The sequence below is a fragment of the Pelophylax lessonae genome (assembly GCF_965119305.1).
Source record: "Pelophylax lessonae genome assembly, chromosome: 7".
Lineage (NCBI taxonomy): Eukaryota > Metazoa > Chordata > Amphibia > Anura > Ranidae > Pelophylax > Pelophylax lessonae.
In genome coordinates this window covers 302,075,991-302,100,945 of record NC_138774.1, presented here as the reverse complement: position 1 = coordinate 302,100,945, position 24,955 = coordinate 302,075,991, and the positions used below count along the sequence as shown (strand labels likewise).

General features: G+C 48.5%; 1 protein-coding gene across 1 annotated transcript in view; it reads right to left on the bottom strand.

Annotated features, from left to right (window-relative positions):
• The window catches only part of ATRX (ATRX chromatin remodeler), a gene marked incomplete at its 5' end in the record, with an annotated part of 152,340 nt that overhangs the window by 107,883 nt on the left and 19,502 nt on the right, over window positions 1–24,955 (bottom strand). The window contains 2 exons of the mRNA XM_082264262.1: window positions 8,895–8,973; window positions 17,147–19,482. Of these exons, the coding sequence (XP_082120388.1) occupies window positions 8,895–8,973; window positions 17,147–19,482 (2,415 nt within the window). The remainder of the gene's footprint in view (window positions 1–8,894; window positions 8,974–17,146; window positions 19,483–24,955) is intronic.

Genomic DNA, 24,955 nt, shown 5'->3' with positions numbered 1-24,955 from the left:
ATCGGAGTTCAGCTTCACTAAGGAATTCCTCCCTGAAGTAGCTCTGCGATGGAATAAAATCTGACCTCGTGTCATCTGAACTGTGAGGCCGTTAAGAGTGGAAATCTGCAAATCAGCTGCCCAGGTTTGCAGGCACTGGGGGTCACAGAAAACAGCCTCACTTACTGATAAGGAACAGCGGCCTCTCCAGAGTCTACCGCTTTCACTGACTGATGATGAGCAGCGGCCTCTCCAGAGTCTACTGGTGTCACTGACTGATAATGAACAGCGGCCTCTCCAAAATCTACCGGTGTCACTGACTGATAAGGAACAGCGGCCTCTCCAGAGCCTACCGGTGTCACTGACTGATAATGAACAGCGGCCTCTCCAGAGTCTACCGGTTTCACTGACTGATAATGAACAGCGGCCTCTCCAGAGTCTACCGGTGTCACTGACTGATAATGAACAGCGGCCTCTCCAGAGTCTACCGGTGTCACTGACTGATATGAACAGTGGCCTCTCCAGAGTCTACCGGTGTCACTGACTGATAATGAACAGCGGCCTCTCCAGAGTCTACCGCTTTCACTGACTGATAATGAACAGCGGCCTCTCCAGAGTCTACCAGTGTCACTGACTGATAATGAACAGCGGCCTCTCCAGAGTCTACCAGTGTCACTGACTGATAATGAACAGCGGCCTCTCCAGAGTCTACCAGTGTCACTGACTGATAATGAACAGCGGCCTCTCCAGAGTCTACCGGTTTCACTGACTGATAATGAACAGCGGCCTCTCCAGAGTCAACCGGTTTCACTGACTGATAATGAACAGCGGCCTCTCCAGGGTCTACCGGTGTCACTGACTGATAAGGAACAGCGGCCTCTCCAGAGTCTACCGGTGTCACTGACTGATAAGGAACAGCGGCCTCTCCAGAGCCTATCGGTGTCACTGACTGATAAGGAACAGCGGCCTCTCCAGAGTCTACCGCTTTCACTGACTGATAATGAACAGCGGCCTCTCCAGAGTCTACCAGTGTCACTGACTGATAATGAACAGCGGCCTCTCCAGAGTCTACCAGTGTCACTGACTGATAATGAACAGCGGCCTCTCCAGAGTCTACCGGTTTCACTGACTGATAATGAACAGCGGCCTCTCCAGAGTCTACCGGTGTCACTGACTGATAAGGAACAGCGGCCTCTCCAGAGTCTACCGGTGTCACTGACTGATAAGGAACAGCGGCCTCTCCAGAGTCTACCGCTTTCACTGACTGATAATGAACAGCGGCCTCTCCAGAGTCTACCAGTGTCACTGACTGATAATGAACAGCGGCCTCTCCAGAGTCTACCAGTGTCACTGACTGATAATGAACAGCGGCCTCTCCAGAGTCTACCAGTGTCACTGACTGATAATGAACAGCGGCCTCTCCAGAGTCTACCAGTGTCACTGACTGATAATGAACAGCGGCCTCTCCAGAGTCTACCAGTGTCACTGACTGATAATTAACAGCGGCCTCTCCAGAGTCTACCGGTTTCACTGACTGATAATTAACAGCGGCCTCTCCAGAGTCTACCGGTGTCACTGACTGATAAGGAACAGCGGCCTCTCCAGAGTCTACCGGTGTCACTGACTGATAAGGAACAGCGGCCTCTCCAGAGTCTACCGCTTTCACTGACTGATAATGAACAGCGGCCTCTCCAGAGTCTACCAGTGTCACTGACTGATAATGAACAGCGGCCTCTCCAGAGTCTACCAGTGTCACTGACTGATAATGAACAGCGGCCTCTCCAGAGTCTACCGGTTTCACTGACTGATAATGAACAGCGGCCTCTCCAGAGTCTACCAGTGTCACTGACTGATAATGAACAGCGGCCTCTCCAGAGTCTACCAGTGTCACTGACTGATATGAACAGTGGCCTCTCCAGAGTCTACCGGTGTCACTGACTGATAATGAACAGCGGCCTCTCCAGAGTCTACCGGTGTCACTGACTGATAAGGAACAGCGGCCTCTCCAGAGTGTACCGGTGTCACTGACTGATAATGAACAGCGGCCTCACCATAGTCCACCGGTGTCACTGACTGATGAGCAGCGGCCTCTCCAGAGTCTACCAGTGTCACTGACTGATGAACAGCGGCCTCTCCAGAGTCTACCGGTGTCACTGACTGATAATGAACAGCGGCCTCACCATAGTCCACCGGTGTCACTGACTGATGAGCAGCGGCATCTCCAGAGTCTACCGGTGTTGTCACTGACTTGGAGGTTGGACGGACTCCTGCAAGTCTCTCTTTGCTGGTATTCGGGGGGTGGGGGGAAAGTCTCTCCTGACCAATCAGACAAATTCTTACAAAGAAAAGTAAATGCATGGACAAGAAAACTTTTGAAGAAATTTATTGCAGCTATAAATAGAAATGCATCATACAATGAGGCTGGAGGAGGAAGAGGTCACCCGAAGCATTGACACACAAGATGCAGAAATATCAATGACAGATATGTGAAGGGGACACAGCACTGCAAAGACATGGGGGGAGGGGGAGGACAATCTGTGAAATGCATTAAGGCTTCTCCAGTCGCTCGGGTTACAGTTGCATAGCTCATGGAAAACCACCCTTGCTGGCCACAAACAGGACATCCTAGAGGCCAAATAATCGGCTGCCCCAGGATCCTAATGTATTTCTTCTAGTTCAGCTGCTGGACCCCCAAATATGCCCACTGGAATCATGAGGGGAAGGAGATGGTCATCACTGGAATCATGGGGGGAGGGGGATGGTCATCACTGGAATCATGAGGGGAAGGAGATGGTTATCACTGGAACTATGGGGGAAGGGGATGGTTATCACTGGAACCATGGGGGGAAGGGGATGGTTATCACTGGAACCATGGGGGGAAGGGGATGGTTATCACTGGAACCATGGGGGGAAGGGGATGGTTATCACTGGAACCATGGGGGGAAGGGGATGGTTATCACTGGAACCATGGGGGGAAGGGGATGGTTATCACTGGAACCATGGGGGGAAGGGGATGGTTATCACTGGAACCATGGGGGGAAGGGGATGGTTATCACTGGAACCATGGGGGGGAATGGTAATGCCGAGCCAGGCGGCCTGAATAAATAAATGAGTGCCAGCATCGTCATGGCTTCCAAATTAAAGCTGAAAAATGTGATAAGTCCCGGGGACTCTGGCAACAGACCTATGTAAAGGGCTCTATAATGTACGGAGCTGCCCGCTGGATATACATAAAACGGAGGGAACGGACAGAGTAATAAAAGGATTGTATGTGGAATGTACAGCTAGGAAATGGCAGCAGGACGTCACTATGAACACTAATGGACTGCTCCATGTGCTGTGGCTACTCCTACCAGCCCCTACAGCACATAGTAGTGACATGGAGTCCGCAGATGGAGCCACAACACAGAGGTAAGCCAGACCTCTGACATACAGATACAGAAGTATTTGATATAGAGAGGGATGGGAGGCTGAGAAAGGGGCAGGGCCTGGAGGAGACGGGAGTCTGAGAAAGGGGGCAGGGCCTGGAGGCGACGGGACGCCGAGGGAAAAGGGGACGGGACGCCGAGGGAAAAGGGGACGGGACGCCGAGGGAAAAGGGGACGGGACGCCGAGGGAAAAGGGGACGGGACGGGCCAGTATAAACCCTCTTCCATAGTTGGTGCTTTTTTACAATTTTCAGACTGATAAAAAGGGCAGCTTTGAGTCCTTATGCCCCCTCCAATACACTGGGTGAAGGACAAGCTGATTGGTTACAACGGACTGGACGACATTTGGAAGGTAAAGCCCCCTTCTAAAGATTTCCCCCAGTTTATTCTTCTCCTTCAGGAGAAAGCGGCCTCCAATATGGCCTGGTGATGGCCCCAAGGGTGGTTAGAATTAGACAAGCACAGATAACAGGCTACAGTAATGTACGGCTTATGGCCTTCCACCTTCTCGGCATTGTCCACACTGAGTGTCGGGTGATGGTTGGATGCCATTTTTAGTGCCCGCCATGTGTGGATCTCTTTGTATTGTCAGCAGAAGGTGGGTGACATCACTGTATTTGGGAAGGGGGGGCTGTGAACACGACCTGAAGGTGGAAACCCTTCCAGGTGTGGGCAGTGCTGTGTTCCCATCACCTCACACATCTCACCCCTCATACAATCAGTCTTTAGCAGTTGTGCAATATTCAAACTTTTAAAACTTCTAAAAATGTAAAGAAAAAGCTGCTAGAGAGACCGTTGTAGAAAATCTTCTATATAGATTTGTATTTCTTTAGTACTAGATGTAGGAAAGGTAGCAGCAGACATGGAATATTCCAGAAGCCACACGCTCCTGACATTACTCAATGTCCAATTCACCTACATGGAATCAGCAATAAATATTATTCATAGGAGAGCAGCACATGGATTGCAGAACATTCGGGGATCCCCTCTATCAGGAAATCACATCAGATTTTCAACAATTGAAGAGAAGGCTGAAAGAGACTCATCCAACTGTGGGAAATCTTCCATCAGCCTTTCCTCAGGTCAGAGATCACACAGCTTCATAACATGGTACACCAGATCCAGAGAAAACACCAAATAACAGCAATCCAGCCAATGAATAAAGGTGAGCCAGGAAATGGTCTTGGTCATCGAGTGTCTGAAATCCCATTCAGGTCCCCGTGGTCTATATTAGCTCGACCTGAACCAATCTACCTGTGGTCTATACTCCTAGCTTAATAAGAACCCGTCCTCTGTCCATTCAGATCCCTGTGTCTACACCAACAGCTCAATAAGAACCTGTTTTCTGCCCATTCCGAACCTGGTGTCTACACTCATAGCTCAATGTGAACCCGCCCTCTGTCCATTCAGATCTCCATGTCTACACTCATAGCTCAATGTGAACCCGCCCTCTGTCCATTCAGATCTCCATGTCTACACTCATAGCTCAATGTGAACCCGCCCTCTGTCCATTCAGATCTCCATGTCTACACTCATAGCTCAATGTGAACCCATCCTCTGCCAATTCAGATCCCCATGTCTACACTCATAGCTCAATGTGAACCCGCCCTCTGTCCATTCAGATCCCCATGTCTACACTCATAGCTCAATGTGAACCCGCCCTCTGTCCATTCAGATCTCCATGTCTACACTCATAGCTCAATGTGAACCCATCCTCTGTCCATTCAGAGCCCGGTGTCTACACTCCTAGATCAATGTGAACCCATCCTCTGCCCATTCAGATCCCCATGTCTACACTCATAGCTCAATGTGAACCCATCCTCTGCCCATTCAGATCCCGGTCTATACACTCATAGCTCAATGTTTACCCATCCTCTGCCCATTCAGATCCCCATGTCTACACTCATAGCTCAATGTGAATCCATCCTCTGCCCATTCAGATCCCCATGTCTACACTCATAGCTCAATGTGAACCCGCCCTCTGTCCATTCAGATCCCCATGTCTACACTCATAGCTCAATGTGAACCCATCCTCTGCCCATTCAGATCCCGGTGTCTACACTCATAGATCAATGTGAACCCATCCTCTGCCCATTCAGATCCCCATGTCTACACTCCTAGCTCAATGTGAACCCATCCTCTGCCCATTCAGATCCCCATGTCTACACTCATAGCTCAATGTGAACCCATCCTCTGCCCATTCAGATCCCCATGTCTACACTCCTAGCTCAATGTGAACCCATCCTCTGCCCATTCGATCTCCATGTCTACACTCCTAGCTCAATTTGAACCTATCCTCTGCCCATTCTGGCCCCTGCTGTCTACACATAGCTCAATGTGAACCCATCCTCTGCCCATTCTGGCCCCTGCTGTCTACATTTACTGTTTCTGATCTGGGAGAGGGGAGGAGGTTCTTTGGCCTTGTTTGGCTCACACAGAGCGGGTCTTTGCTCCAAGCTCTCCCAGGTCAGGAATATCAGCAGAGATGGGAGAGGGCATTACAAGTTATTTTCAACTGATCACATAAAGTAGAACTAAACCCATCAATTTAAGAGTTTCAAGAAAAGTTACATTCCCAGCGCATGCCTGAAATGTAACTGTCACATTGGTTGCGTCCTCAACACAACAGTCAAACCATCTAATGGCTGAAGTCATAACTGATCACATGTGCTACACCATGGCAGTTGCATATCAAAAAGAGGCCAAGATGGCGGCTTCCATAGCTAAAAAAAGGAGGGTTTAGTTCTGCTTTAATCGAAAACAATACTTGAGAAAGATTATGTAGGGTTAGTGGTTCATTATCTATACACCTCTATGTATAAAGTCCTCCGATGACCACCCCCCTCAAGGACCGATACACCAGAGAAGTGTTAGCGATGGCAGTCCTCATACCTTATATCAGCATATATTCTAACCTCATTATTCCCCGATGGCCACAAGACACTCCAGGACCACTTGGAAAGCCACACCTCCTGACCTTACACCTTCAAAGAACATCCCCAACCCCATCGCCTATCTTACACCTTCAAAGAACATCCCCAACCCTATCACCTATCTTACACCTTCAAGGAACATCCCCAACCCCATCGCCTGATCTTACACCTTCAAGGAACATCCCCAACCCCATCGCCTATCTTACACCTTCAAGGAACATCCCCAACCCCATCGCCTATCTTACACCTTCAAGGAACATCCCCAACCCCATCTCCTGATCTTACAGCTTCAAGGAACATCCCCAACCCCATCGCCTGACCTTACACCTTCAAGGAACATCCCCAACCCCATCTCCTGATCTTACACCTTCAAGGAACATCCCCAACCCCATCTCCTGATCTTACACCTTCAAAGAACATCCCCAACCCTATCACCTGATCTTACACCTTCAAGGAACATCCCCAACCCCATCGCCTATCTTACACTTTCAAGGAACATCCCCAACCCCATCACCTGATCTTACACCTTCAAAGAACATCCCCAACCCTATCACCTGATCTTACACCTTCAAGGAACATCCCCAACCCCATCGCCTATCTTACACCTTCAAGGAACATCCCCAACCCCATCACCTGATCTTACACCTTCAAAGAACATCCCCAACCCTATCACCTGATCTTACACCTTCAAGGAACATCCCCAACCCCATCGCCTATCTTACACCTTCAAGGAACATCCCCAACCCCATCACCTGATCTTACACCTTCAAAGAACATCCCCAACCCTATCACCTGATCTTACACCTTCAAGGAACATCCCCAACCCCATCGCCTATCTTACACCTTCAAGGAACATCCCCAACCCCATCACCTGATCTTACACCTTCAAAGAACATCCCCAACCCTATCACCTGATCTTACACCTTCAAGGAACATCCCCAACCCCATCGCCTATCTTACACCTTCAAGGAACATCCCCAACCCCATCACCTGATCTTACACCTTCAAAGAACATCCCCAACCCCATCACCTGATCTTACACCTTCAAGGGAAAACCCTAATCCTTAACCCTAGCATTGCCATATTAGTGTGTGTAATTAAAATATAGAGCAGCAAACACATAAAAATGAAAAGTTACGTAAAATTATTTTATTTAGCCTAAAATATTAATCTAAAACGAGTTTTCATTTAGTATAAAAAGATCGCACCGCTGTATTAAAATCTTTAAAAAAACATTTATGAATGTGTATCCTATATATGTAAACATGCCAATACCTGATAAACCATCCCTGAAGAGCTCCTAAATCTGTATATGATTAAAAAAAGGGACGGAAAAATATGGAACCTACAAATCTGTATATAATAAAACAAATATAGAACTTTTTAAAAGTGTTTGCATGTAAAATTTGTCTTGGAAAATGTTTTTGCCTTTACAAAGCACTGTTCTACATCATTGAAGTGTATAAAAACGCACGGTACACGGGGCAGAATAAGAAAGCCAACACATTTTACGGGTTGGACAGCTCCCCCCAATACATATGGTGGACCAGTCCCACCCCCAATACATATGGTGGACCAGTCCCATCCCCAATACATATGGTGGACCAGTCCCACCCCCAATACATATGGTGGACCAGTCCCACCCCCAATACATATGGTGGACCAGTCACCCCCCCAATACATATGGTGGACCAGTCACCCCCAATACATATGGTGGACCAGTCACCCCCAATACATATGGTGGACCAGTCACCCCCCCAATACATATGGTGGACCAGTCACCCCCCCAATACATATGGTGGACCAGTCCCACCCCCAATACATATGGTGGACCAGTCACACCCCCAATACATATGGTGGACCAGTCACACCCCCAATACATATGGTGGACCAGTCCCACCCCAAAAAACATATGGTGGAACACTCCATTTAGGATTGTAGTCCTGATGAATGGGGGAACGTCCAAACCCTAAACACAAGTCGCCTTTTTTACTGAATATCTAAAAATCTCATCTTGGACCTGTGTGTGGCGCTCTGACTACTGTTCATGTGGTTGGACTTTGCTGTACACCCCTTACCTGGGGGGTCTTCGATATATGAGAGCAGCCTTGATCAATGAGATGGCCTTTCACAATCAAAGTGGATCCCACCAATCCCATGAATCTGGTGTTTCAGGACACAACAGACCAAGTCACCCCCAGAGCTCAACCTTTATTCCAGAAGCTTAGAAAGCAGATTCTCCATTCCCGACCATACATTGGGTCAATCCTTCAAGTCAGGGAAATCTCAACACGTACACCAGATACTCTGCCGTGGATTTATAACACACCCTATGCAAGGTGTGTAATACTCAATTTATCGGTTCATTGGTTTTCGGGTTTTTGGCCTTGGTTTTCCGACCACTCGTTCAAGCTTGCGAGCAGCCTGGGATCGAGTCTTTACAAGGCAGGAAGTCCGGGTTTGTACAACCTGCTTGCTCTTCCGATGCTTTGCTTTGGAGCCACGCTTAGGGTGTGTTATAAGCTTTTTTAAGTCCGTATGACTGGAATCATACCTATTCTCAGGATCGTCGTCGTCATCGTCTTCCTCATCCTCGGCAGCATTTGCACCTGATTTTGTCCCTGCTTCATCACCTAAGAAAGGAAAAAAATAAAAAATAATGTATATTTTTATGTAGAAATGAACATTTAAAATTAAAAAGAAACAATTATCTAAACTGACTACTGCAGCACATTCCTTTATTAGATGAAACGTCGCTATATACAGGATTTAATGAAAACGTGAAAGGAATGAGTCGTCATAATGAGGGACACAGGAGGTCTTGAATCTTTGGGCTATACTGCCACCTATAGGAGGACTAGACTCTGGTAAATCCTTCCCCCCTTCACACACAAAGCCAGTCCAGGATAACTCCTACTCCCATCATACCTCAGTTCTGTAGTAAAGCAGTACAGAGTATGATCATAGAGAGATGGGACATGCATCCCTCAATGGACTCCAGGAAAGGGTTCTACAGCAAAGTACCAATAGGTAAGATGGGGGTTTACCTGTAGTTCAAGGAACCCCACATCTCAACCTGGTCTAAGCATCCACATGGCAGAACTTGGAGAACACGTGACATGAAGATCAGGTCATCATGCTAATCTGAGGAACAGCTGCTTGTAGTAATACACACATTGGCAAAAAATAGTGGAACCCAACCCTTGAGACCATGAGCTTGGGATGATGAGCCACCAAGAAAATGGAGTAACGGGAGGCTGGAGCCCCCTTTCAGGGCTCATCCAAGATGACAAAGAATCAACAGCTGAACAGTGGACTCCCCACCAGAACCAGAGCCGGACAGAGAGAAATGTTCCTTTTGGTGAGCTAGAATCCGGGGGAAAAGAAAAAGGACATCCTGCTAGGACAAAGGTATAAAATTACCTTAAGAAGTTCTAGGCCTCAATCCCACCTTGTCCCTACAAAAACAAAAAAGGGCTCTTTGAGGCTTCTAGTTCCCCCTATGATTGTTGATGCACGCACTGCCGTGGTGTTATCTGACTGGATCTGCATCAGATGGTCCAAGGTCGCAGCGATGGCTAGATCTCCTGCAGTTCCAGAATGTTATAGGAGACAACCAGGCTCCCTGCAAGGACCGTATACCGGAACATCTCCCCAGCCTTGCATCCATCTTCCAAAGAGACTGAAAAGGAAGGATTTCCCCAGTACCAGATTCCTGAGACACGAATGGGCTGGTCTTCGGTGACATATGACAGTCTGCCCAGGGATTGCCTTGTCTTCGGTGACATATGACAGTCTGCCCAGGGATTGCCTTGTCTTCGGTGACATATGACAGTCTGCCCAGGGATTGCCTTGTCTTCGGTGACATATGACAGTCTGCCCAGTGATTGCCTTGTCTTCGGTGACATATGACAGTCTGCCCAGTGATTGCCTTGTCTTCGGTGACATATGACAGTCTGTCCAGGGATTGCCTTGTCTTCGGTGACATATGACAGTCTGCCCAGGGATTGCCTTGTCTTCGGTGACATATGACAGTCTGCCCAGGGATTGCCTTGTCTTCGGTGACATATGACAGTCTGCCCAGGGATTGCCTTGTCTTCGGTGCCAAATGACAGTCTGCCCAGGGATTGCCTTGTCTTCAGTGCCAAATGACAGTCTGCCCAGGGATTGCCTTGTCTTCAGTGCCAAATGACAGTCTGCCCAGGGATTGCCTTGTCTTCAGTGCCAAATGACAGTCTGCCCAGGGATTGCCTTGTCTTCGGTGACATATGACAGTCTGTCCAGGGATTGCCTTGTCTTCGGTGACATATGACAGTCTGTCCAGGGATTGCCTTGTCTTTGGTGACATATGACAGTCTGTCCAGGGATTGCCTTGTCTTTGGTGACATATGACAGTCTGCCCAGGGATTGCCTTGTCTTCGGTGACATATGACAGTCTGCCCAGTGATTGCCTTGTCTTCGGTGACATATGACAGTCTGCCCAGGGATTGCCTTGTCTTCGGTGACATAGGAGTCTGCCCAGGGATTGCCTTGTCTTCGGTGAATGACAGTCTGCCCAGGGATTGCCTTGTCTTCGGTGACATATGACAGTCTGCCCAGGGATTGCCTTGTCTTCGGTGACATATGACAGTCTGCCCAGGGATTGCCTTGTCTTCGGTGACATAGGAGTCTGCCCAGGGATTGCCTTGTCTTCTGTGACATATGACAGTCTGCCCAGGGATTGCCTTGTCTTCGGTGAATGACAGTCTGCCCAGGGATTGCCTTGTCTTCGGTGACATATGACAGTCTGTCCAGGGATTGCCTTGTCTTCGGTGATATATGACAGTCTGTCCAGGGATTGCCTTGTCTTCGGTGACATATGACAGTCTGCCCAGGGATTGCCTTGTCTTCGGTGACATATGACAGTCTGCCCAGTGATTGCCTTGTCTTCGGTGACATATGACAGTCTGCCCAGTGATTGCCTTGTCTTCGGTGACATATGACAGTCTGCCCAGGGATTGCCTTGTCTTCGGTGACATAGGAGTCTGCCCAGGGATTGCCTTGTCTTCGGTGAATGACAGTCTGCCCAGGGATTGCCTTGTCTTCGGTGACATATGACAGTCTGCCCAGGGATTGCCTTGTCTTCGGTGACATATGACAGTCTGCCCAGGGATTGCCTTGTCTTCGGTGACATATGACAGTCTGCCCAGGGATTGCCTTGTCTTCGGTGACATATGACAGTCTGCCAAGGGATTGCCTTGTCTTCGGTGACATATGACAGTCTGCCCAGGGATTGCCTTGTCTTCGGTGACATATGACAGTCTGCCCAGGGATTGCCTTGTCTTCGGTGACATATGACAGTCCGCCAAGGGATTGCCTTGTCTTCGGTGACATATGACAGTCTGCCCAGGGATTGCCTTGTCTTCGGTGACATATGACAGTCTGCCCAGGGATTGCCTTGTCTTCGGTGAATGACAGTCTGCCCAGGGATTGCCTTGTCTTCGGTGACATATGACAGTCTGCCCAGGGATTGCCTTGTCTTCGGTGACATATGACAGTCTGCCCAGGGATTGCCTTGTCTTTGGTGACATATGACAGTCTGCCCAGGGATTGCCTTGTCTTCGGTGACATATGACAGTCTGCCCAGGGATTGCCTTGTCTTCGGTGACATATGACAGTCTGCCCAGGGATTGCCTTGTCTTCGGTGACATAGGAGTCTGTCCAGGGATTGCCTTGTCTTCGGTGACATATGACAGTCTGCCCAGGGATTGCCTTGTCTTCTGTGACATATGACAGTCTGCCCAGGGATTGCCTTGTCTTCGGTGAATGACAGTCTGCCCAGGGATTGCCTTGTCTTCGGTGACATATGACAGTCTGTCCAGGGATTGCCTTGTCTTCGGTGATATATGACAGTCTGTCCAGGGATTGCCTTGTCTTCGGTGACATATGACAGTCTGCCCAGGGATTGCCTTGTCTTCGGTGACATATGACATGGTCTGTCCAGGGATTGCCTTGTCTTCGGTGACATATGACAGTCTGTCCAGGGATTGCCTTGTCTTCGGTGACATATGACATGGTCTGTCCAGGGAAGATATTCAGGGCTTTATGATCCCTTAGGGTTCGGAACCAGTAAACAGGTTGCAGCAAAACCTTTCCACGTGAACTGGGACAGGAACATCTTTACCCAGAAGACCCGAAGAGCCTCAATGGATATCAAGAGTTGTGCATACTCCATCGATAAGAGCTGAAAATGTCCCTCCTTATTTGGGACTAACAAAAAACGGACTCCTTGGGGGGGAGGGGTAGCTCAGACATGGCATGGAAAGGTGCAGAAGCATGCTTGTGACCTCTATTGTCAGAGTCCGTATATAAAGTCTGCCATGACTGTAGTAAAACCCTCTGATAGGACGGAGGAACCAGTCACACAGGAAGAATAGACTCCAGGAACATAATGACTCAGGGCGGAGGACATTGACATCAGTAGGCTTGCTGCAAGCAGACCCAGAGACGGGGGGACCCAGCACAGCCACAGTTCCCTTCTGCAGAGGAAGCTCCCGCTTCTCAGCCTGACTGACCCAACCACCAAGCAAGTCTTCAGACACTGCAAGTATAGAGGCAATGCCAGCAGCTTGGGAACTGGAAAGCACTCCATGGCCAACTTGTTGCCAGAATGGGGACTGGAAAGCCCAGATGCAAAACCCAAAGGTCATGTCCGGACTAATTCTATGGTGTCCATCCTCATAGGACACAGGCAAAACGAAGCATGATGGGAGTAGGAGGGGTTTATACTCAGCCAGCCTACAGCTTGTTTTCCACTGTCAATTCCTCCTGTGGGTGGCAGTATAACCTGCAGGATAAAGTAGAACCATAGGCAAAACTCCCACCCATCATTTTGGATAAAGGAAGGGTTACATAACCCCTGTCAGGTTCTTAGTCATCTCTGTCCCATTGGGGAGATTTCCCTTCATTTCCTGTCTCATAGCCAAACAGGAAGGGAGAGGAAATTCTTACAATTGAAGGGGATTCCATGCCCCCCCCCCCCCCCGCCAGGCAAGAACTAGTGTCCCTATTGGAAGATTTCCCTTCTACTACTTTTCTGACGACAACCTAATATGTGGGATTTTCTATTTTCAATGATAATGGTAAACAGGCCAAAATAGAGGGAGAGTCTCCCTAACGGGGACACAGACAGCAATAAAAACTGACAGGGAGCCTAATCCGCCCCCCACCTACATAAAAAAAAAAAAAAAAATGCCTTGTCGGGGCTCAGTGGCTTATGTGTGCAACTAAACCAGTTTTTAATGCATAATGTTAGACGGGTCAATCTGGTGGGTCGCAGACTGGTCAGTAAGGAGAGCTTGGAATATTTTTGTGTCTTGTTATATTCGCTAAGCCAGCCCATCACCCCGCTATTCGCTATGCCAGCCCATCACCCCGCTATTGTCTAAGCCAGCCCATCACCCCGCTATTCGCTAAGCCAGCCCATCACCCCGCTATTCGCTATGCCAGCCCATCACCCCGCTATTTCCTAAGCCAGCCCATTACCCCGCTATTTATTTAAGGTGACACATCAGAGAAGTGAGCAGAACTCCATGTGCCTTGGCAGATACGAATAACTCGGAAGGCCTGGCTAGAAGCTCAGAACTGGAAATTTTGAGCCCTGATCAGATAAAAACGGAATTTTTGTAAAATCTTACCTGTAAAATTCCTTTCTCTGAGTCCTCCGACAGTCGCCGCCTCTTCATATTCGTCACATATGGGGTATTAGACTTTTCTCCGAAGGAGTAGCTAGGCAACAGAATATGTTAACATTAAAGCTTTTAACATATCCCACCCTCAAGGGGTGGTCCCCTCAGTCAATACCCTCCTACTTCCTGCAACCATATCTCAGTTTCAGTGGAATAGCAGTAGAGTATACAACCAAACCCCAAAAGAGGGGCGGGGGCGGCGACTGTCGGAGGACTCAGAGAAAGGAATTTTACAGGTAAGATTTTACAAAAATTCCGTTTTCTCTTACGTCCTCCGACAGTCGCCGCCTCTTCATATTCGTCACATATGGGGACGTCCCAAAGCAGTGCAAACATGAGGGGTGGGAAACGCATCCGTGCCGAAAGGCAACGCAGTCTCCGCATCAAAGAAAGGAACCTTACCAAAGGAAGGAACCCAGCTGGGCAACAGAAAAAAACAGGTGCTCAACAGGAGCAACAACCCAAGAAAAGACAAATAACCAGGGGATAAAAAAACTTATCCCAACAGCCAGAGGTCCCCAACAAGGGACCCTAGGGAATCGCCGCACTAAGAACCTTGCGGCCAAAGGAAGCATCCGCCGATGCCTGAACATCTACTTTGTAGAATTTTGTGAAAGTGTGCACGGTCGACCAGGTCGCCGCCTTACACACCTGGGCTACAGAAGCCCCATGACGACAGGCCCAAGACGTACTCAGAGATCTAGTAGAGTGCGCCTTCACAGGCACAGGGGAAACCTTCCCCTGCAAAGCATAGGCCTGTTCAATGGTCTGCCTGATCCATTTGGCGATGGTAGAGGCCGACGCCGCCATGCCCTTCCGAGGACCCTCTGGAAGAACAAACAAGGAATCCGTCTTTCGAAAAGACTCAGTCGATTTAAGGTAAACCCTTATCGCCCGAACAACATCCAAAGAATGTAATCTCACCTCCTTTGGATGTTTAGGCTTCGCGCACAGCGAAGGCGAGACAATATCCTCATTAAGATGGAATTCCGAAACTTGCTTCGGAAGAAAAGAAGGATTAGGTCGCAAGACCACCTTATCCAAATGAACAACCAGATACGGAGACTTGCAGGACAAAGCCGCCAGCTCCGACACTCTGCGAGCCGAAGTGATCGCAACCAAAAAGGCGACCTTTTTGGACAACATAGACAACGAGATCTCCCTGATCTGTTCAAAAGGAGCACGTTGTAACACAGATAGAACGAGATTCAAGTCCCAAGGGGGCAGAGGATCCCTCCTAGGAGGAACCAGATGCCACACTCCCTGAACAAAAGTGCCAACCAAGGAGTTGGAAGCCACGGGACGTTGAAACAGAACGGCCAGCGCAGACACCTGACCCTTTATCGTAGCCAGCGCCAAACGCTGATCGACACCCGTTTGAAGGAAGGACAGCACTCGGGAAACCGAGTACGTGCGGGGTGAAAACCCCCTGGACTCACACCAGGCAAAATAGGCCTTCCAAGTACGGTAATAAACATTCCCCGAGGAAGACTTCCTCGCGTTGATCAAGGTATGAACGACCTCTGGGGAGAGACCCTTCTCCTTCAGGACCTCGGTCTCAACAGCCAGGCCGTCAAAGCCAGCGACTGTAAAGCAGGATGGTATATCGGCCCTTGAGACAGGAGATCGTCTCGAAGAGGCAGACGCCACGGGGCGTCGACCGCCAGATTCACGAGGTCTGCGTACCAGGACCGGCGAGGCCAGTCCGGTGCTACAAGAACCACCGTGCTGCGTTCCGAGTGTAACCTGCGAAGGAACCTGGACAGCAACTGAATCGGTGGAAACGCGTACATCAGCTTGTACTGATGCCACGGGGCCACTAACTCGTCTGCCCGAGGGTCGCGCGTCCTTGCCACGAACCTTCTCACCTTGTTGTTGAGACGAGACGCGAACAGGCCCACATCTGGAAGACCCCACTTCGCGCACAACATCTGGAAGACAGTCGGGTGGAGAGACCATTCCCCCTGATCCAGGGTCTGGCGACTCAGATAGTCCGCCTGCCAGTTCTCCACCCCCGGAATGTGAACCGCCGTTATCGCCGGGACATGAGTCTCGGCCCAAGACAGAATGTCGGCCACTTCTCAAGCTGCTCGGGCACTCCTGGTGCCCCCTTGGTGGTTGATGTAGGCCACCGCCGTGGCATTGTCCGTCTGCACCCGAACCGGGCAGCCTGACAAGCTAGACATTGAAACTGAGATATGGTTGCAGGAAGTAGGAGGGTATTGACTGAGGGGACCACCCCTTGAGGGTGGGATATGTTAAAAGCTTTAATGTTAACATATTCTGTTGCCTAGCTACTCCTTCGGAGCAAAGTCTAATACCCCATATGTGACGAATATGAAGAGGCGGCGACTGTCGGAGGACGTAAGAGAAACATTTTTTTACATTTTGTATAAATTAGAGAATCATTAAAATCATTTTTAGAGAGAAATAGTACCCCCCCCCCCCAATCGGGGACAAAGGGAGTAATAAACTGTTGGAAAAAGTTCCAAATACCTCACTACTCTATCCAAATCCAGAGGATAAATGGATTAGAAAGTATCAGATTTGTTTTTGCATTTCTTCAGTTCTCTCCTGGTTTCCCTGCCTAGGAAAATATAATACATCCCAGAAGTCTTCATGGGAGGAGGGGCTTTCTCAGCTAAGCACAACCTCTCCTGCCTGCATGCCTGAACTAAGGGCAGATAGATTCCAGGAAGTGAATGCTACATGAATCATCTGCCCTTACTCAATATGGCCACAGCTATAAATGCTAGTGGGGGGCGTTTCTCAACCACAAAGCATGGAGACAAGGGCGGATGGATGGGGGAGGGGGAGGAAGTTTGCTTTGAATATTAAAAAGGAATTAAAGTGGCATTGTTGGTTTGAGGTGCTCAGATGAAGTGTAGTTCTGCCATAAGAGGAACAATTCCTAGCTGTTCATCCTCCAATGTACATTTGTGGTGTGTGAAAGCCGGTAAAGTGGAATGTTAGGCTAGGCTCTCAGGACAATAGCAGAATATGGCCACTGGATGGAGCTAGTGAACATAGGAAAGGTATTTACTGAGGGATAGGATTAGTATAAGCCAGTAAAGCGTACCTGATGACTGGCAGAACTCCGCTTTGGTTAGGACTTCATTTTCCACCAAGGGTTTCATCTTTTGCTCGTCCTCACTGCCCTCCTCGGAGTTATGGCTTGCATTATCGTGGCTTTCCTCCGACAAGTCAGAAGAGGAGGCCGATTGTTTTTTGGCCTTGGTCTTCTTGCTGCGCTCCTTGGTGGCCTTGTTTTTCTTGAGCTTTTTGCGCTCCCTCTCCTCCGCAGAAGAGCCACTTTCATGGTAGCTCTTGGACTTCTTCTTGGTGGATTTCTTGGCATCCTCGATATTTCCTAACTTCTGGATCTTCTTCTCCAGCTCAGAGTCATAGTTGGAGGATTCGGACTGGTCTTGTTTTTTTGCAGCTGTTGAGTTTCTGGTTTGTCGTTTGGTCACCTCGGTGTCAGAAGTGGAACTCTTCCTTTTCCTCTTCCCTCCACCTTTCTTGCTGTCCTTTCCCTTAGCCGGTTTGGTCTCAGCGTCGCTCTCCGGTTCAGACGAGGAATTGCTCATTAAAGCCGCCTTTTTCAGGACTTCTGGCATTTCGTCAGAATCAGAGCCGCTTTTAAGCGTCTTCTCATCTAATTTTTTAGCTTTTCTACTTTTTGAAGCGGCAGGGCTGTCTGAGGAGGTCTTCTTCTCTTTCCTTTCCTTTGAGGACTCACTTTTTTTAGATGGCTTCTCCTTATCAGCACTACTTTCCTCCTCCGTATTGGACAAGGCAGGTGCTTCATTCTGACGTCGTTTGGGTGTGGTTTTAACGCGTGGAGATTTGCGTCGCTTGGGGTCTTCATTGTCCGATGAATGCTCGTTGCTGGAGCTCTTGGCATCATCAGATCCTTTGCCTTTCTTCGATGAAGTCCTCTCAGAGCGCTTCGATCCCTTGGAGAATGATAATGGGGTCAATTTCAGAATCAACTCCTTTTTAACGGGTGTTTTGGGCTCCTTTTCATCTTTTTTGCTACTTTTTGACTCATTTAGAGCGTTTTGGGCCTCCATTGCAGAATCCAAGCTGTCAAATATATCTTCAGGGACAGAAGTGGGGACAGAAACTATGTCCATGTCCAGAGCTTCTTCAGTGTTCGGCTCAAACATTTGGCCTTTTTTGGTATTCTGAGAAGTGCGTGACTTTGCATTTTTTGGTGATGCCTCTGAGTTTTCATCCTGGGACTCGGCACCAGAGACGGCCTCTTTCCTGCTCTTTTCAGAGTTTCTCCTCTTCTTTTCACCTGAGACGTGTCGTGATTTTTCAGTGGCATTTTTCTTTCTGCTTTGCTGCGATTTAGGGCTCTTCTCCTCCAAGTCAGAATTGATGTCAGAGTTGACCTGCTCTTGGTCTTCTCCCTGCTCTTGGTCTTCTCCCTGCTCTTGGTCTTCCTCTTTGTTAGGAGTTCCATTGTCTGCTTCCACAAGGTCCTCCACAGGCTCTACATCCTCCACTTCCATAGAAGCATCATTCTTAGAGGACACTTCCACATCATCGCCTTCCATGTCTTCCACGTCTTCCACATCATCCACATCATCCACATCATCCACGTCTTCCATGTCTTTCACAACTTTAACTGGCTTCCCATTCTGGTCCTTCTTTGGACTCTCTTCAGAGGCTTTGTGTTTTCCACTTTCACAATTAGTCACCTTTTCCCCGTCGCGTACATTGGTCGAGGATCTCCGGCGTTCGCCATCCTGTTCATTGGTTTTTCTCTCTTTTGACGGTTTCGGGTCACTGGTCACATCTTTGCTTTTCTTTGAGGAGCTTTTTCTTTGAGCAGATGCAAGTTCAAAGGCCAAACGTTCCTCCAGAGCTTCGTGTGCCTTCTTCAAGTCCCCCAGGACAGATTTGAATGCCTTCAGCTGCCTTACTTTAGTGCTGGAGTTGGTAACCGTATTTTCAGACTCCTGTTGTAGAAATTTGACGAAGCTTTTATTTAAATTGGTTGTCGTCTCCACTATTCGCTTTGCTTTTTTTAGCATTTCTTTAGGCACCATAAGTGCTTTGTAGGAATAGGTTATTGCACCAGAATAGGAACTAGAAAGTTTTTCTTGTCCATTACAGCTTGGGGTTTTCTGATTTTGGTCACACACTTTGCCCTTGTCATTCTCTCCCTTAATTTTCTTTTTGTTTTGCTGCAACAGTGTCTCTAAGTTGTCAAACACGGTGTTACACGCTGATACCAAGTCCATCAAGGGCTCCGGCTGGCAAATATAACATCGCCATTTGCTTTCTTCATCCATAATAGTGGAAAGCTCCCTACGACCCAGATTTCGGAGGATGCAAGTCTTGCAGAAGGCATTGTGGCAGAAATCACAGCAAATGAGATTTCCTCCTTCAGCACACCACCTAGGACACAAGAGACAAAAGTTAAAGGGGGAACTACAGCCAGAACTTACATCAATTGATAAAATTCTCCTCAGAGTGCTGGATGTGAGCATTTCATCCGCTTTAAGAGACAGATTTTTAGATCATGTTGGTATTAGGACAACTATTTGCAATGATTTTTGGGTAATGTTTGGGTCCTTTCACACGGGCGGTGCACTCAGACTCAGCAGGGGATTGCTCCACTGAGGTCCGTCTCCTGCTCTCCCCTATGGGGAAATTGGGTGACAGACTGCCTGTCCATTTTCACCTGATCTTATCCCATCTGATCCTACAGACGGAAGGAAAATTAGGGTCACCATCCGTCTAGATTTAGGGGACAGGATCGGATAGCGACAAGTGTCACCGCACGTCCGCCGCACCATAGGGATGAATGAATGCACCTGAAAAACTGACAGGCGAACCAGATCATAGTTACATAGTTAGTGAGGTTGAAAAAAAGACACCAGTCCATCCAGTTCAACCTATGATGTGTGTGTGTGTGTTTGCGTTTAACTGTACATTGTATACCCCCTGTACGTTGTACATTGTATACCCCCTGTACGTTGTACATTGTATACCCCCTGTACGTTGTACATTGTATACCCCCTGTACGTTGTACATTGTATACCCCCTGTACGTTGTACATTGTATACCCCCTGTACGCTGTACATTGTATACCCCCTGTACGTTGTACATTGTATACCCCTGTATGTTGTACATTGTATACCCCCTGTATGTTGTACATTGTATACCCCCTGTATGTTGTACATTGTATACCCCCTGTATGTTGTACATTGTATACCCCCTGTATGTTGTACATTGTATACCCCCTGTATGTTGTACATTGTATACCCCCTGTATGTTGTACATTGTATACCCCCTGTATGTTGTACATTGTATACCCCCTGTATGTTGTACATTGTATACCCAAGTAAAAACAAAACCTCCTGCGCTCAAGTGCTGTCTGATGGAGTAGAAAGAGGTGCACTACAAACTCGGATGTAAAGAGAGCTGTTTGGTCTTGCTGCCCCCTTCAGGATCAAGGGTATCCAGAACCACTGGTAGAAAAGACAAAAGAAAAAGAGGGGCGCACCGACCTAGTGCATTACCATAAAAACATTTAATATTAAAAAGTGTACAAAGTACTCACAAGACTCGTGTGATACATCACACATCAAGAATAGCATATACAGTCTCCAAGGTAGCCAGGTCCCAATTGTGACGAATGAGCATGCAAATAGTCGCATGGGGCTGCTGTGGCTAGGCTGACGCATTTCAGGGGCGAACCCCCTTCCTCAGAGCCAGAAAAAATGCTGCTCAAGGGCAGCATTTTTTCTGGCTCTGAGGAAGGGGGTTCGCCCCTGAAACGCGTCAGCCTAGCCACAGCAGCCCCATGCGACTATTTGCATGCTCATTCGTCACAATTGGGACCTGGCTACCTTGGAGACTGTATATGCTATTCTTGATGTGTGATGTATCACACCAGTCTTGTGAGTACTTTGTACACTTTTTAATATTTTAATAAATGTTTTTATGGTAATGCACTAGGTCGGTGCGCCCCTCTTTCTTTTTTGTACATTGTATACCCCCTGTATGTTGTACATTGTATACCCCCTGTATGTTGTACATTGTATACCCCTGTATGTTGTACATTGTATACCCCCTGTATGTTGTACATTGTATACCCCCTGTATGTTGTACATTGTATACCCCCTGTATGTTGTACATTGTATACCCCCTGTATGTTGTACATTGTATACCCCCTGTATGTTGTGGTCTCTAAGGTGCACATCTAATAGTTTTTTGAAACTATCGATGCTCCCTGCTGATACCACTGCTTGTGGAAGAGAATTCCACATCCTTACCGCTCTTACAGTGAAGAACCCCTCACATCCTTACCGCTCTTACAGTGAAGAACCCCTTACGGACTTTAAGGTTAAACCGCCTTTCCTCTATTTTTAGTGAGTGGCCACGTGTCTTATTGTATTCCCTTTCTCTGAATAGTTTGTTCCTTATGCTAGGGTCGCCAGTACAGTATTTGTACATTGATATCGGATCGGACTGCCCGTGTGAAAAGGCCCCGTTACCAATACACCCAAACATTATATAGGCTTTTTTTCTTTTGTAGCAGAGACCCTAGGGCAGTGGTTCTTAACCTGGGTTCGATCGAACCCCAGGGGTTCGGTGGGTCAGTCTCGAGGGTTCGGCACACCCTCCGCTAGTACCACTTTGCTGTCAGGGACTATTTCTCCAGTTTCGGGCATGTCCTTCCGCTCCCGCTCCGCTCGCACTCGCAGTTCTCTCTGTTTCTGGCTCACTCTCACTGCTGGCTGTGCAGCTCGGCTCCCGACCAAATCCGATCCAGCCGGAGCCGGCGTCGCCCACTGTGGAGTGGTGGTGGGGGGGGGGACAGGCCTGGCGTGCGGTGCGGAGAGGGACTGTCTGGGGGAGGGACTAACCCGTGCAGCGGCCGCCCCGCGCTGCGCTGGAGAGAACCACCAGGCCAGGCAGCCGCAGCAGCAGAAGAAGCCGGCAGGTGAGAGGCCAGAGAGCCAGTGGTGACAGTGGTGCTGCAGCCTGCAGGAGGAAAACCTAGCCTGTGATCGGGAGTCGGGACACAGGTGAATAAAAGGTAGGACTGGAGTAGTACTGGCTGTACTAGTCTAGTGACTGACTGTCTGACTGACTGTGTGAGAACACTGAGAAGACTATGTAAAGGGGATCTATTTTATGGGGAACCTGGCCTGCTGTAAGGGGGGAGATCTAAATGGGGGACGGGACCTCACCTCACCCTGGCCTGCTGTAAGCGGGGATCTATATGGGGGACATGATCCCCCATATAGATCCCCCCTTACAGTAGGCCAGGGTGAGGTGAGGTCCCCCATATAGATCCCCCCTACAGCAGGCCAGGGTGAGGTTAGGTCACTCTGGGGTCCCCCATATAGATCCCCCCCTACAGCAGGCCAGGGTCCGGACCTCACCTCACCCTGTCCTGCTGTGAGGGGGGAGATCTATATGGGGGATGGGACCTCACCTCACCATTGCCTGCTGTAAGGGTTATCTATATGGGGGACCTGGGATCTATATGGGGGACCTCACCCTGGCCTGCTGTAAGGGGGGATCTATATGGGGGACCAGGTCCCCCATATAGACCCCCCCTTACAGCAGGCCAGGGTGAGGTCCCGTCCCCATATAGATCTCCCCCCGTACAGCAGGCCAGGGTGAGGTGAGGTCCCGTTCCTCATATAGATCCCCCCTTACAGCAGGCCAGGGTGAGGTGACATGAGACATGATAATGACATGAGAGTGGCACTTGCCAAGATAAAGCCGCGCATTTCTGAACTGGTCTCTGAAAGACAACAGCAGAAGTCACACTAATTTGCAGTAAATATTCATTATTATGTTTTTGTTTGAAAATCATGTTTTAATGGTTTTGTTCTTTGTTCTTAATGGTTTTGTTCATTTTGTGCACCTATGTATAAATATATACCTAAAATAATATATACCTATGTTTTGAATTTGAAAAAATCATATTTTATTTTTCCAATTAAGAAGGGTTCGGTGAATGCGCATATGAAACTGGTGGGGTTCAGTACCTCCAACAAGGTTAAGAACCACTGCCCTAGGGAATAGAATTGAGGCTGTTGCAACTTTAGGTCACATGGTACTTGCGCGACAATTTTTCAAAGGCGTTTTTTAGAAAAAAAAAAAAAAACTACTACACTAGTTTTGCCTGATTTTCTATGTGAAAGACAATGTTACGCTGAGTAAATAGATACCCAACATGTCACGCTTCAAAACTGCACACTTGTGGAATGGCGACAAACATTGGTACTTAAAAATCTCCATAGACGACACTTTAAAAATTTCTACAGGTTACCAGTTTAGAGGTACAGAGGAGGACGGAGGCGCTTTACATTTTCTTTTTTTTTTTATTTATTGTTGGTTTTATTTTGACACTTTCCCTATAATGTTTTAACACTTAGAGCTGGTCCTTATATGCGCGTTTACAGACATTGCATGTGATTCTCAGCACACTGCTCTGCAAATCACATGCAATGTCTGCGATGCGAAATGAGCCAGATTGTATGGCTGAACTCGCATCGCATTCAGACACAACTTGCACAGGACCCTTTGTGTCCGCACCAGAATCGGCCACCAATGTGATCCGATTCATGTTGGAACTGACAGTTTACACTGCAATATGTGAACTGATCGATCTGGGGGTGTTACCTTTGTATTGACACTCCCAGCATATGGCAGTGTGAACTGCCTGCGAGCCGAGTGCGATGCGGGAAACCCGCAGTGGATTTGCAGGGTTTCCGCATCACTTATGTGAACCGGGACTTATTCCTATTATAAGGAATGTAAACATAATTTGTAAAAAGGAATAGGACATGACAGGTCCTCTTTATGGAGAGAGCTGGGGTCTATATAGGGTGAAAAGTCTAAGAAAACACACACACACAATCTCAGCTTCCCAGCCGAGGAAACGTGACGTCATAATGTCACACCTGACCTCCGAAGGCCTTAGAAATTACTGAGACCATCTGGTCCTCGATCAGGTCTATGGTAAATGGCCACCAACCAATCCATTCTCCGGCTCACAGATCGCAGACGGGGAATCGCCGGCTGAAAAAGATATTTAAATAATGCCTGCACATGTCAACCAGATTTAACCACCTAAACTCCAGAACGTCATGTGACATTTACCTGAGGAGAAGTGGTTAATAGGAAGGTGTAACGGATCTCCAATACTACGGCTGAGTCTGTCCGTTTCCCACATTGAAGTACATGGAATCCACATCTAAGCATTGCCCTATGTTCCAGTTTAAATACCTGGGGTCTTCCTTGGCAGGGCACCAACTATAATCCACGCCGGAGGCATCCCGTTGTTGCTGGAGGGAAAGGTCGCAGTTCTCCCCTCAGGGATACACAGAGCCCTTGGAGGGAGACAGGTGGCATTATATCCCAGACTCTCGCTCTGCTGAAGGGGCAAAATCAGGGTGGCTTGGGCTCCCATACTAGGGGGTTGGGGATTCGGCCCAAAAGCCCAGCATCCCTGTACTCCAGGGGGTGGAGACCACGGTCCTATGCACCCCTCACGTGCCAAAAGCTTCACGTACTGGTGGGCAGAGACATGTCAGCTCTTCCACTGGGTATGCCCTTGGCTGCTGGGGAGAGAAACTGACTGTCTCTACCCCCTGGAACTCCTGCTGCAGTTGGGGAGCTAGGAAGGCTGCCCAGCATCCCTTTCGGGTTGGTGCAGAGACCTCGGTCCCATCTGTACCATCTGCTCCAATTGCCCTTTCTCCTGATAACCGGTACTGCCACTGGGGGGAGGAACCAGTTGTCTTCCCTCCCTTTAAACCATACTGCCGCTTGGGAGTTGAACATACTGTCTCGATTCCTGGTAACGCTTCCTGGAGCTGCCGACTATCTCTACTCCCAGTGC